This window comes from Eptatretus burgeri, chromosome 7 (genome assembly GCF_056783735.1).
Source record: "Eptatretus burgeri isolate ZD-2024b chromosome 7, Ebu_testis_v1, whole genome shotgun sequence".
In the NCBI taxonomy this organism is placed as follows: Eukaryota; Metazoa; Chordata; class Myxini; order Myxiniformes; family Myxinidae; genus Eptatretus; species Eptatretus burgeri.
In genome coordinates this window covers 109,312,026-109,326,890 of record NC_140967.1, presented here as the reverse complement: position 1 = coordinate 109,326,890, position 14,865 = coordinate 109,312,026, and the positions used below count along the sequence as shown (strand labels likewise).

At 43.5% G+C, this 14,865-nt stretch overlaps 1 protein-coding gene across 2 annotated transcripts in view; it reads right to left on the bottom strand.

Annotated features, from left to right (window-relative positions):
- Positions 1-14,865, bottom strand: part of LOC147024076 (C-Maf-inducing protein-like) — a 140,358-nt gene that overhangs the window by 82,940 nt on the left and 42,553 nt on the right. For both annotated transcript variants that reach the window (XR_015060526.1, XM_085890266.1), the window contains exons 5-7: positions 11,246-11,287; positions 10,742-10,804; positions 1,462-1,542 (exon numbers count right to left, since the gene is read on the bottom strand). Coding sequence is in view for 1 of the 2 variants with exons in the window: in XM_085890266.1 (XP_085746392.1) it covers positions 1,462-1,542; positions 10,742-10,804; positions 11,246-11,287 (186 nt within the window). In the remaining variant the exon portion in view is untranslated. The remainder of the gene's footprint in view (positions 1-1,461; positions 1,543-10,741; positions 10,805-11,245; positions 11,288-14,865) is intronic.

Sequence of the window (14,865 nt, the reverse complement as noted above, 5' to 3'; positions counted from 1 at the left end):
AAAGGGTGGACAATATGAATGCATGAGTAAAATTGTTTTTGACCAGTTTGTGATTTTCTCAAGGTCTGTGGGGAGGGAAGAGGCTGCTGCCTGACTGTCAGAAGGATGACACATGTCATGGCAGAGTGTGGAGTCATCAGGAAAGAGTTAAAGAGGATTTTCCAGAGAGTCGTGAGATCATTGATAAAAATCAGCAATCTTCTTCTTCTTCTTCTAGCATATTCTAGCATATAGCATATGCTAGGGTAGCTGTAATTTCTTGGAAGCACGACTGTGTCGCTGATGCAGTGCTCCTCCACCAGTACACGCTGGTACTGTTTTCGCCGATCTAGGAAGGATGACAGGCTGAATCAACCCCCTGGTGTATCAATTCAGCGGCCAAAGGGGCTTGAAGTCAGGACCCTAGGATCCCAAGCCACCAACCGAACCACTAAGCCAACACCAGGCTGTAAGATTTGGAATAATATGGGGCCTAGAATGCTTCCTTCGGGTACTCCAGCCTTGACAGAGAGAGGACAGGAAAGGGTTCCGTTTAGACATACATTGACGATGAGAGTGGAGGAAGTCAATGATCCAAGAGTGGAGTTGGCCTTGGATTCCATAGGCAGACAGTTTGGAAAGTCAGGCAGGATGCCAGACTACAACGAAAGCTCACGGTATGTCCAAACAGACGGTCCTGATCTCATGTCTGATATTGAGGACCTCCACCAATGTTGGGAGAGTAGAAGCAGCATGTCCAATATAAAATGACCAGGTCTGAATCCGAATTGATGATCTGAGATGAGGCTGTTGGAGAAAATGAATGATTTTATGTCAACTGTGATGATGGATTCCACAACCTTGCTGATGATTGGAAGTACAGTAAGCTAATGGGTATTCCCTAACAAAGGGAATCCATCTTTGCACCTTTTTTATCTAATGCTGTGATGTTGGCTGATTTCAAATTTCCAGGTGGATATAGTAGACCTATCCTGAAGCGTAAATTTTTTTTTTTTTTAAATTGGAATAGATGAAGTGTGAATGCAGAAACAGGTCACACTTTATAACCCGTGAATACCTCGGATGTGCAAATAGCAAAACCGCAAATAGCGGTGTCTGATAGCATATATAAATTAAATATACATATATATATATATATATATATATATATATATATATATATATATATATATATATATATATATATATATATATATATATATATATATATATATATAGTGTCCGTAAAGTCTCTTTATAATTTATAATTTATACCGTCTTGATGTGCTTCAGGCAACTCATGGTGCCCATATAGAAGTGTATTAAGTGAGGCAAAAAAACTTCAATATCTACTCCTCATTTTGTAATAATTTCCACTGGTTTATCTATTCATTTGCTTTTGTAATTAATTTTTTTTATTTGTAAAGAGACTTTATGGACACCATGTGTATGGATATACATATTTTCCTCTCAATTACTCACCACATTGTGCTTGAGGATTCGTTGAACCACTGATGTGAAGACCTCTGTAACAACCTTGGACTTTGGATATGCCACACAGTGCTGCACATAAACATACATGTGCAAATCAAGCTTTACTCCAGCAATTATTGAAATGAATAAATCACATCAAAAGCGCCAACAAATTAACACGAGTCAACTGAAGTTGAAAAGAAAAGTTCAGACACACACATATATATATATATATATATATATATATATATATATATATATATATATATATATATATATATATATATATATATATATATATATATATATATATATATATATATATACTTACATCTGTACACGTACATCGACACACACACACACACACACACACACACACACACACACACACACACACACACACACACACACACACACACACACACACACACACACACACACACACACACACACACAGACACATCTATACACATACACACACATATGTATGTTTGAAGTGCCTACAATTCAGAAACAATTTCAGTATTGTTGTTGTTGTTCCTGTTGTTTTTGGTCATCTCAGCAGAACTAGTAAAATAAGAACGAACTTCCGGCATGATCCAGATGGCCTACAAGTTGGAGTCTTGCTGATGTTGCATGATATCAGAAGTGATCAGCAAATAACTCTGTTCATTCATGCCATCTGAATCTGGTACCTGAGAGACATAAATTGTGGCATCCATTAACTTTGAGCACGCCACGATGATCTGATCCTTCCAATGACCTGATATAACATGTTATAATGTCATGCATGATCTGATCTTTCCAATGACCTGATATAACATGTTATAATGTCATGCATGATCTGATCTTTCCAATGACCTGATATTACATGTTATAATGTCATGCATGATCTGATCCTTCCAATGACCTGATATAACATGTTATCATGTCATGCATGATCTGATCTTTCCAATGACCTGATATAACATGTTATCATGTCATGCATGATCTGATCCTTCCAATGACCTGATATAACATGTTATCATGTCATGCATGATCTGATCCTTCCAATGACCTGATATAACATGTTATAATGTCATGCATGATCTGATCCTTCCAATGACCTGATATTACATGTTATCATGTCATGCATGATATTGTTACGGTGGTGGAAATTCACAGATCACCATTCGGGTTCCCCGAAGATCAGTTATTTCAATAAGTGTGTCTTCCAGGTTAGATTTCCCCATCGATGTAAAACGGGAATTATTTGTGTGTCAGGCTGTGCATCTTTGAGTTAGCCGTTATTCTTTCTCTATCTTTTATTTTAAACAAACACAACATCTCCTCAACAACAACAACCACGTCATCTCAACAACACATCGACTCCTCCACAACACCATAACATCCTCGCCAGCGGAAAAGTGCCATTGGTGCGAACTCGTGCCGCGACAGGATCGGCGATTTCAACCACGTCCGCGTGTGATCGGCGATTTCAACCACGTCCGCATGTGATCGGGAATTTCAACCATGTCTGCGTGTGATCAGCGATTTTAACCATGTCTGCGTGTGATCGGCGATTTCAACCACGTCCGCGTGTGATCGGCAATCTCAACCACGTCCGTGTGGGATCGGCGATTTCAACCACGTCCGCATGTGATCGGCGATCTCAACCACGTCCGCGTGTGATCGGCGATCTCAACCACGTCCGCGTGTGATCGGCGATTTCAACCACGTCCACGTGTGATCGGCGATTTCAACCACGTCCACGTGTGATCGGCGATTTCAACCACGTCCGCGTGGGATCGGCGATTTCAACCACGTCCGTGTATGATCGGTGATTTCAACCACGTCCGGGTGGGATCGGCGATTTCAACCACGTCCGGGTGGGATCGGCGATTTCAACCACGTCCGCGTGGGATCGGCGATTTCAACCACGTCCGCGTGTGAGAGGGGCGGATCCAGCCTGGGTGAAGGTTCAAAGGTGAAAAGGGGGAAGGCGCCGATTTTGGGTGGCAAAGCCCACAGCGGCCCGTCCCCTTGGGCTATAAAAAGCCACGTTGGGACGCCGACAGCGAGTCGAGGAGTTGGCGAATGGGACATTCAGCTGTTAGCCGAGCAGTTGGTGGCAAGTTGGAGTCGTCGTTGGAGCCCGTCAAGTCTGCAGTTCACTGGAAGGTTCGCCGGCGCAACCAAGGGAGCCAGTCGGAGCGCAGAGCTCGGGGGTCCGGGCAAACCGACCCTGAAGCGGTCGAGCGAAAGACTCGTTCACTCCTCCAGCGCATCATTGGCTAGGCCCGACCGTCCAGGTCGCAGTGAAGGCCGGATGGCCGAGGGGAACCGAGCAAGCCGCTCACCAAGCCACTCAAGCGACGGGTGCGTTTACACCACAAGGACTGAGCAGAGACACCAGAGGCCACCGGCCCAAAGACCCATCGAGTCACCACCAGGGTGGCCAGGTAACCAGCCCGGTCTCTCAGGGCCTGTTCCGGGCATCCCGGCCCTGAGTGCATTAAAGGCTCACGAGCCCGAAACTGTTCTTTCTTGGGTTTTGCATGGAAGTCTGTGGGCCCTGTCTTATAAGTAGAATTGTTGTAAAGTGCCTGTATATGCTTGCATTCCGATAGAAATCGGCTGTAGGTCTTTGCTCGTGTCCTGTCCCCATCCCCCCCATTGACTGCTTATGCACTGGGTGGAAATAAATGCCCATTGTTTGAATGTCAACCCGCTCGTTGCGTCACTTTCTCCATTGACTGCCATGATGCATTCGGGGAATTAGCTGGCTTTTAAAGCCGATAAAAGTGATCATTTGGTCCGACGAGATTTGGTGATTTATAACCGCTTGGCTTTGCATACGGAACGAGCCGCTTCAGCGGCTCGTTTTCGTGCAGGTCCCGTCGAGGTACAAACTCTCGGTAATCTGTCCGCGTGAATAATTAGGTAAATCGATAATTCGGTGATAAACCCTGTAGCGCGGGCAGAGCATTAACAAGTTTGTGGTGTATTAAAAACACCCGTAGCTGGGTTTCGGCGTTTGTCCGGAAGCTATGACTAGATTGTCGCGTTTGGTGGACGCGCGGCCTGGATTGGGCTGAAAATGTCGTCTGCACGCCGAATGGGTGGAAATCTACAGCAATATGATCCTTCCAATGACCTGATCTAACATGTTATAATGTCATGCATAATCTGATCCTTCCAATGACCTGTTCTAACATGTTATAATGTCATGCATGCTCTGATCCTTCCGATGACCTCATATGACATGTTTATTAATTATTCAAGTGAGCCACTTGGTGAGTGCTTCCCCAAGCTGATTTGTAATGGAACACATCCCTTCTCAACACGTCGATCTTCCAGCTTGAGAAGATTTAACTAAAGACAGGCCTTTTCACTTTCCTTCTTCACTGACTTCAGCAGTTTCACCAAGTTCTCTTTACTTCCTGCCAACAGAGTGGTATCATCAGCCCTCCTTTGGTTGTTGGTACATCTTCCTCCAATCCTGACTCCAACCTCTATATTATGTCATCCAAGTTATACTTTTCATCAAAATTATTATATCCACAAATTAATCTCTCAATTCTGTCCAATGATAGTCATAATGGTAATCTTAACACGGGGGCTGGCAGGATGACCTCGGTCAATGAACACTCTCCTCTAAGCTGTCTTGCCTGGGTTCGAATCCCGATTATGACCGAGGTGTCATCCCGTCATCTCACAGGTAGGGTGATTCATCAATGTGTGCCATTTCTCGGATGGATGTTAAACTGGCGTCCCATCTGCCAGTATTAGTTGGTGGACTGCAAAGATCCCACAGTGATCTTCACGAAGAGTAGGTGAGCTATCGGTGGCACCTTGAACAAATTACATATTCCGCCTTAACCTTAGTTGAACGACAAGCCTCGACCACCGGTTCGTGAAAGACTTTGGCGAAGCTTTCCCCAGCCAATCCCACAAAAACGTGGGAATAACTGTGGCCGGTAAACAAAAACGTGGGAATAACTGTGGCCGTTAAACAAAAACAAGTTGGAATAACTGTGGCCGGTAAACAAAAACGTGGGAATAACTGTGGCCGTTAAACAAAAACGTGGGAATAACTGTGGCCGTTAAACTAAAACAAGTTGGAATAACTGTGGCCGGTAAACAAAAACGTGGGAATAACTGTGGCCGTTAAACAAAAACGTGGGAATAACTGTGGCCGTTAAACTAAAACAAGTTGGAATAACTGTGGCCGTTAAACAAAAACGTTGGAATAACTGTGGCTGTTAAACAAAAACGTGGGAATAACTGTGGCCGTTAAACTAAAACAAGTTGGAATAACTGTGGCCGTTAAACAAAAACGTGGGAATAACTGTGGCCGTTAAACAAAAACGTTGGAATAACTGTGGCCGTTAAACAAAAACGTTGGAATAACTGTGGCCGTTAAACAAAAACGTTGGAATAACTGTGGCCGTTAAACAAAAACGTGGGAATAACTGTGGCCGTTAAACTAAAACAAGTTGGAATAACTGTGGCCGTTAAACAAAAACGTGGGAATAACTGTGGCCGTTAAACTAAAACAAGTTGGAATAACTGTGGCCGTTAAACAAAAACGTTGGAATAACTGTGGCCGTTAAACAAAAACGTGGGAATAACTGTGGCCGTTAAACAAAAACAAGTTGGAATAACTGTGGCCGTTAAACAAAAATGTGGGAATAACTGTGGCCGTTAAACAAAAACAAGTAGGAATAACTGTGGCCCTTAAACAAAAACGTGGGAATAACTGTGGCCGTTAAACAAAAACGTGGGAATAACTGTGGCCGTTAAACTAAAACAAGTTGGAATAACTGTGGCCGTTAAACAAAAACGTTGGAATAACTGTGGCTGTTAAACAAAAACGTGGGAATAACTGTGGCCGTTAAACTAAAACAAGTTGGAATAACTGTGGCCGTTAAACAAAAACGTGGGAATAACTGTGGCCGTTAAACAAAAACGTTGGAATAACTGTGGCCGTTAAACAAAAACGTTGGAATAACTGTGGCCGTTAAACAAAAACGTTGGAATAACTGTGGCCGTTAAACAAAAACGTGGGAATAACTGTGGCCGTTAAACTAAAACAAGTTGGAATAACTGTGGCCGTTAAACAAAAACGTGGGAATAACTGTGGCCGTTAAACTAAAACAAGTTGGAATAACTGTGGCCGTTAAACAAAAACGTTGGAATAACTGTGGCCGTTAAACAAAAACGTGGGAATAACTGTGGCCGTTAAACAAAAACAAGTTGGAATAACTGTGGCCGTTAAACAAAAATGTGGGAATAACTGTGGCCGTTAAACAAAAACAAGTAGGAATAACTGTGGCCCTTAAACAAAAACGTGGGAATAACTGTGGCCGTTAAACAAAAACGTGGGAATAACTGTGGCCGTTAAACTAAAACAAGTTGGAATAACTGTGGCCGTTAAACAAAAACGTTGGAATAACTGTGGCTGTTAAACAAAAACGTGGGAATAACTGTGGCCGTTAAACTAAAACAAGTTGGAATAACTGTGGCCGTTAAACAAAAACGTGGGAATAACTGTGGCCGTTAAACAAAAACGTTGGAATAACTGTGGCCGTTAAACAAAAACGTTGGAATAACTGTGGCCGTTAAACAAAAACGTTGGAATAACTGTGGCCGTTAAACAAAAACGTGGGAATAACTGTGGCCGTTAAACTAAAACAAGTTGGAATAACTGTGGCCGTTAAACAAAAACGTGGGAATAACTGTGGCCGTTAAACTAAAACAAGTTGGAATAACTGTGGCCGTTAAACAAAAACGTTGGAATAACTGTGGCCGTTAAACAAAAACGTGGGAATAACTGTGGCCGTTAAACAAAAACAAGTTGGAATAACTGTGGCCGTTAAACAAAAATGTGGGAATAACTGTGGCCGTTAAACAAAAACAAGTAGGAATAACTGTGGCCCTTAAACAAAAACGTGGGAATAACTGTGGCCGTCAAACAAAAACGTGGGAATAACTGTGGCCGTTAAACAAAAACAAGTTCGAGTTGCGAACATACCCTGTTGGAGTTCATTCGTACAACTCTCAGGTGAGCGATAGCACGGACGACAGATAGTTTTGATATTTGGTAAGATTTTCATCACATCATAAAAAGAAACCAGAACACCTCACAAGAGTGAGGCTAGTTTCATATCATCATTTGCGATTTAATTTTGCGTTGGGCATCACCCATCGCATTTAATTAATTTTTTTAATAACAATTTTAAGAAAATGGGCCGAAAGGGCCGTTTCTCGGCCCAAAGGGTTGGAATCGCACTTTGGGCTGAGTTACCGCCTGGGGAAAGGTCTTTAGAATATACCTGTCAAGTTTGGTTCAGTTCCGTTCACTAATGACCAATAAATAACAGTTTTAAGAAAATGGGCCAAAATGGGCCGTTCCTCGGCCAGAAGGGCCGCAATCGCACTTTGGGCTCAGTTATTGCCTGCGCATATGTGCGTAGTATATCCCTGTCAATTTTCATCGAATTATGTTCACGAATAATGGAGAAACAGACGTTCAAACGAACTGTAAACAAGAAAAGGGAGAACGTGAGCAGCGCTTAGACCCCGTGGGGTGGAAGACCCCAAGGGGTGGAAGACCCCAAGGGGTGGAAGACTCCGTGCGTTGGAAGACCCCGTGGGGTAAGAATAAGGATAAATAATAACTGTCGTTTGCATGGGGGACACGTACACGTGATATGGGGGACATGTACACGTGATATGGGGGACACGTACACGTGATATGGAGGACACATACATGTGATATGGGGTACACGTGATATGGGGGACATGTACACGTGATATGGGGGACACGTACACGTGATATGGGGGACACGTACACGTGATATGGGGGACACGTACACGTGATATGGGGGACACGTACACGTGATATGGGGGACACGTACACGTGATATGGGGGACACATACACGTGATCCCCCCTCCAGTTGCTCCCATTGAGGGCAGGTGTGCTCGTGTAGGAAATTTTGTATTAAGAAGCGAGGTCGTTCCCTCAAACAGGAAACATAAATGTTAACCTAAACCAAAGAAACAGCACTTGAGGGCAAATGGCTGCATGAGCAGAACTCATCTCTCACTATCGCATGTGGTGCAACATAGAAAATGAATAATAAACTCGTTTTTTACCCCTCAGCCCGAATTGGGCTGAAAAAGGGGTATTATCGTCACAGGCGTTGTCCGGCGGGCGTCCGGGCGTCCGTCAACTTTTGGTTTCTGTCAATTTCGAGGAGAACGCCTTGTCCGATTAAATCCATTTTTGCAGGGTGTGTTGGGGCTGGGTAGAGGAAGGTTCCTTTTGAAAATGGGCGCGCTGCGATTTTCACTCGCCGCCACGGTAGCCATCTTGAAGTCTGATTGATTTTCGATATGATGTCTAACGTGCTCTAACTGACTGCATCATCGTGATATCACTGCTTCCTTTTACAATGCATGGGCCGAGGGGTTATGCCCGCTTTGCGGAGCTATTTTTTTACATTGATGTCTTCATTGACTTTTTCAGACCTTTGCTTTACACATTCTGCACATGTCGGCGAGTGCATCGGTGCACCAGAAAGGACATGGTGGCTCAGAAACCATGTATCCTGCACCCTGCTTGTGGAGCCCGTATTCATTACAGTGTCAGGGCACTCACGAGAGCTGAACGGTTCCTTTGCTCACCCACGAGTCATTAATGGTTCCTTGGGTCACCCACGAGTCATGAACAGTTCCTTGGATCACTCACGAGTCATGAACGGTTCCTTGGGTCACCCACGAGTCATTAACAGTTCGTTGGATCACTCATGAGTCATGAACGGTTCCTTGGGTCACCCACGAGTCATTAATGGTTCCTTGGGTCACCCACGAGTCATGAACAGTTCCTTGGATCACTCACGAGTCATGAACGGTTCCTTGGGTCACCCACGAGTCATTAACAGTTCGTTGGATCACTCATGAGTCATGAACGGTTCCTTGGGTCACCCACGAGTCATTAATGGTTCCTTGGGTAACCCACGAGTCATGAACAGTTCCTTGGATCACTCACGAGTCATGAACGGTTCCTTGGATCACTCATGAGTCATGAACGGTTCCTTGGGTCACCCACGAGTCATTAATGGTTCCTTGGGTAACCCACGAGTCATGAACAGTTCCTTGGATCACTCACGAGTAGTGAACGGTTCATTGGATCACTCAGGAGTCGTAAACGGTTCCTTGGGTCACTCACGAGTCGTCAACCTTTCCTTGGGCCACTCACGGGTGTTCAAATGTTCCTTGGGTCACTCACACTTGTTGAACGTTTCCTTGGGTCACTCATGATTCTTCAACGTTTCCTTGGGCCACTCACGAGTCATGAACGGTTCCTTGGGTCACCCACGAGTCAGGAATGGTTCCTTGGGTCACTTACGAGTCGTCAACCTTTCCTTGGGTCAATCACGAATGTTGAACGTTTCCTTGGGCCACTCACGGGTGGTCAAATGTTCCTTGGGTCACTTATGATTCTTCGACGTTTCCTTGGGCCACTCAGGACTTGTGAAGGGAGAGTTTACTTCGAACAATAATAGGTATCAAACCCGCTCAAAGATTCTTCACATATTCCACCAAGCCAATCTCTCTGTGTGTTGCTCGGCCATATATTAATTCTCTCATTAGATTGTTCAAGGGACAAATGCCTGTGGCTCTCAAGCAACAAAGTGATTTAGTGCAACATATGTACAAGTCTTTCAATGAGTCCACTACTCACAAGTGTTTCCAACAACAGTTACAGTTAATTTTCATTTATATGGTTGGATTACAGATAACTGTTGCATGGGATGACACTTGCAAATGAGTTAAACTTAAACCCCCTTAATCTAAACTAATCGGTCTTTGAGAAACGATCTACATCAGATGTATTCAAAAAGAGCAGAAACTTTGACCCCCCCCCCAGACCAGCCTGTTATTTATGCTTCTCTTCACTCCTTACCTTCTTTCCCCACTTCTCCCCAATGACCTTCCTTCATGCACTTCCTCCCCCCCCATCCCCCTCAACACCTCCAATCACCTTCAGTTTCTAATTCCCACATTTTGCATAGTGATCTGGAAATCGTCCTTTGATCTGACTTGCACAGGTGATATGGTATGACAGAGAAAACTGAGAATAATAACGTGAAACTTGTTTTCTGGTCCATAGTCATTTGCCTTTGGTCACCAAACGGCACCGGATATCACACGATCGTTCATGAGCCTATCTAAAGGGGGAAAGGCTCAAAGAGCTTTCGGGATGAAGAAACAATGTGTGTTTAAGGCCAAGCATCTGACCTTACAAAAGAGATCACACAAGGCAGGCGAAGGGTGTGTGTTCTCCAGGAGAGGAGCGATGGCCTACACAAGGGTAACATTGGGTTGGAGGAACACAAACGGTCAATCAGTTTGTATTACAATCACAAAGGTTCAAGGAAAACCTTGTAATAACAAGGATACCAAGAGATATCAATGTACCTTTACAAGAATAAGGATACCGGGTGATATCAATCTGTTTCGATGTGAATAGCAAGGAAAGAATCAATAAACTGACTCAGTAAATGGCATTAAAATGCGGAGTGACATCATCATGAGCTATGTACTCAGACAGGGCCTTCAAGCAGGTTACCATATTATGCAGTAATTCTCCATCTGTTAGCAACTTGTCACCTGTCGTCTCATCTGTGTGTGATAGGCCAAGAGCTCGCTGGCCAAATTTGATCACTTACAAACAAGTGTTGTTGCTTCGTTAGAATTTGAATAGCGAATAGGAGATGCAACAGGTGAGTTGGATAGACTCACCAGGATTATATCATCAACTTCATCAATAGATAGTTGTGTATTCTGTGGCACAAAACAACATAAGATGTTCAGGGATGTTAAAAAAAAAGGATCTTCTTTACCAAGTTCCAAGTATGAGCTCTCCCATCACAAAAAAAAATAGACTCACACTCATTTTTAAAAAACCTTCAGCAATTTGCATTTCAAAGCTCTCGTTCATCCAGGAATATTAAGTTCATAGATTTAATCAGCTGCACAAAGGGACACAGTTAACCTTTTGAAATTTTAGCATCTGTGTTTTAAAAAAAAAAAAAAAAACATCGAGAAAAGATAAAGTTGTGGAAAAGGACAGATCAGGGGATGGGTATAAAATATATCAAAGGCCTTGAATATCCCTTGGAGCACAGTCAAGACATTCATGAAGAAGTGGAAGGCGTATGGTACCACCAAGACCCTGCAGAGATCAGGCCGTTCCTCCAAACTGGATGACCAAGCAAGAAGACTGATTAGAGATGCCACAAAGAGGCCAATGGCAACTTTGAAAGAGCTACATGTCTTTATGGAAAAGATTTGTCACTGTGTGCATGCGATAGCAATATCCCAAGCACTCCACAAGTCTGGCTTGTACATTAAGGTAGCAAGAAGGAAGCTGTTACTCAAAAAAGCTCACCTTTTGTCACATTTGAGGTATGCAAAAAGCACTCCGGAGATTCTGAAGCCATGTGGGAAAAACTTTTTGTGGTCTGACGAAACCCAGATGGAACTTTTTGGCCTAAATGCAAAATATTACGTCTGGTGCAAGCCGGACAAAGCACATCACCCAAAGAACACCTTCCCTACTGTGAAGCATGGTGGTGGCAGCATCATGTTATGGGGAAGTTTCTCATCAGCAGGGCCTGGGGTACTTATCAGGAAAAAAGGGAAAACAGATGGAGCAAAATACAGAAAAATATGAGAAGAAAACCCGATGCCCTCTGCAAGAAAGCTAAAATTGGGACGGAAGTTCACCTTTCAGCATGACGACGACCCAAAGCACACAGCTAAAGTGTGGCCCAGTCAGAGTGGCGCAGTCAGAGCCACGACCTAAATCCAATCAAAAATCTGTGGCATGACTTGAAGATTGCTGTCCATCAATGCTCCCCACGCAACTTCACTAAGCTTGAACAGTTTTGTACAGAAGGATGGGCAAGTATAGCCCAATCAAGGTGTGCAAAGTTGGTCGAGACCTATCCCAACAGACTCACAGCTGAAATTGCTGTCAAATGTGCTTCCACCAAGTATTAACTCAGGGGGTGGACACTCATCCAACCAAGATATTCTAGTTTTGTATTTTGAATTAATTTTCTGAAATTTGTAGAATTTGTTTTTCATTTGATGTGGGTTACGATGTGTAAATAAAGGTGGAAAAAGTCTGATTTAATGCAATTTAATTCCAGGCTATATGGCAACAAAAGGTGAAAATTTTGAAAGGAGGTGTAGACTTTCTATAGGCACTGTAAGTACTACTTGTGATTGTGTATGTCTACAGCTGTAGAGGAACTCAAGTAGAGTTTGAAACGGCAAAGGGCTTACCTTGTTTAATTTTTCTTGGTTGCTTTATGCAGCTTTCTTTTGCTGGAAGAGCATGGGGTTGATTTATTGAAATCCTCCGAGTCACCTAGAGTAATTGATAAGGCGAGAATATATCTACACTGATAAGTGTGTGTTTGTGTATCCTCCATAACTCCAAAGCGATGAGATCTAGGAGCCTGAAACTTTGCATGCATACTAAGGGAACTCCAAGGGAGTGCACGAGTGAAAATTTGGTTTGGGTTAATTAAAACACCCCTTTTGAAGATAATTAACGGCCTTATTTAATGATATCCTTTATCAGGCACCATCCTCGGCCACCTCACTCTTATAACTATAGTTGTAATCTTAAGGTGTTTCCTGGCTTACCTCGCCGTGGTCTGAAGCCGCCATGTTTTTTTGGCCTGCTCAACCATGCTTTGACTTGGAACAGGCCGCAACGATTTCTTTACGATAATTTTTTTTTCACTTTCTTTCACTCATATTATCGAATGCCTGTTCATAAAAGCTACGAATCACTGGGTACATTGCAATGCTTATGAACGCCCGGAGACGCCGGCGTTCGTGGCTTTACTTCATTTCCACACATGCCATACATAACCTCGAGAATCTATTAAATTAAGCCAAAACATCTTATGGAGGTTTTATCAGGTGTTCCTTTGGCCTTCGTGACTGTTTCTAAAGCAATTTGTTATCGGGTGTGCTTTCCAAAGATTATAAGTTTTCTCTTTGTGAGTTTCAAAGGAAAATATATTTGATAACACCTAATATCTGAGCCGTTTGCCGTGTTTACGTGTTTTCTAAATTGCAAAACCAATTTTTTTTTCCACCCATCACACACAGCTGTTCATAAAGATTAATGTTTATGCACATCTTGAAATGTCGATATAAATGCAACATTGTTTGTTTTAATTTGTTTCTTGAAATTTCCCCCAAATAATGGTGAAAGCTACTCGAGGTTTTTGGATTGTATACAGTAAGTAGTACTGTAGTTGGTAATCACATTGACTCCAATCTACCGATTAAAGAAAAATTGCTGATATCGGCCAAGCACGTGTGTGTGTGTGTGTGTGTGTGTGTGTGTGTGTGTGTGTGTGTGTGTGTGTTTCATAAAGCATAACATTTTCTCTCTGCTAACTCACCTCCCCCCCCACCCCACCCCCTTCTCTCTCCCTCTCTCTATCTCATCCTCACTCCACCCCCTCCTAATACAGTGCAGCAAATCCCACACATCTCTCTGTCTCTGGACGGTGTTTGTCTCCGAACTTGTCCGGATCATGTTTGTGTCCGGGCAGTGTTTATCTCTGGGTGGTATTTGTCTTTGGACGTGTCCAGGGGGTGTTTATGTCCAGGCGGTGTTTGTCTCCCGACCTGTTCTGGTCATGTCTCTGACTCCCAACGTTTCTGGGTGGTCTCTGCCTTCAGACGTGTCCATGTTTGTCTCTGGACATGTCCGGGCGGTATTTATCTTCAGACGTGTCCTGGCAGTGCTTATGTCTGGATGGGAGTTTGTCTGTCTGCAGACGTGTCCGGGCGATATTTATGTCTGGAAAGGAGCTTGTTTCCAGACATGTCCGGGCGATATTTATGTCTGGACGGGAGTTTGTCTCCGAATGTGTCCGGGTGGTGTTTGTCTCAAGACAACTTGGCTGTGGATGGGTCCAGCATTGTTTGTTTCTGGATTGTGTTTATCTCCCTACATGTCGGCTTATATACTGGCTCTTGATGCCCCCCCGCCCCCCCCCCCCCGACTGTGACTGGTGAGGCCAGATTGTGTTTGTCATTTGCTAGATTATAAGCCGAAAGGGCTTCAAAAGTCACCAAATGGATGGAACAGCGATATGTTGCCCTGATGAACCCTAAGAAGGACAAAAGCAGGTTGTTAACATCACTTTTAATCTGCTCAGTGACAGCTTTTGACTTTGTCTCACATGAACAGCTGCTGGATGCCTTTTGGGGTTGGAAGGCATGACACCATTGTGATAAGGTCATCACGGTGTTGGTTCGCGTCAGGAGAATTCAATAATTTCCATTATATATAATATATGTATGTACATATGTATGTATGTATG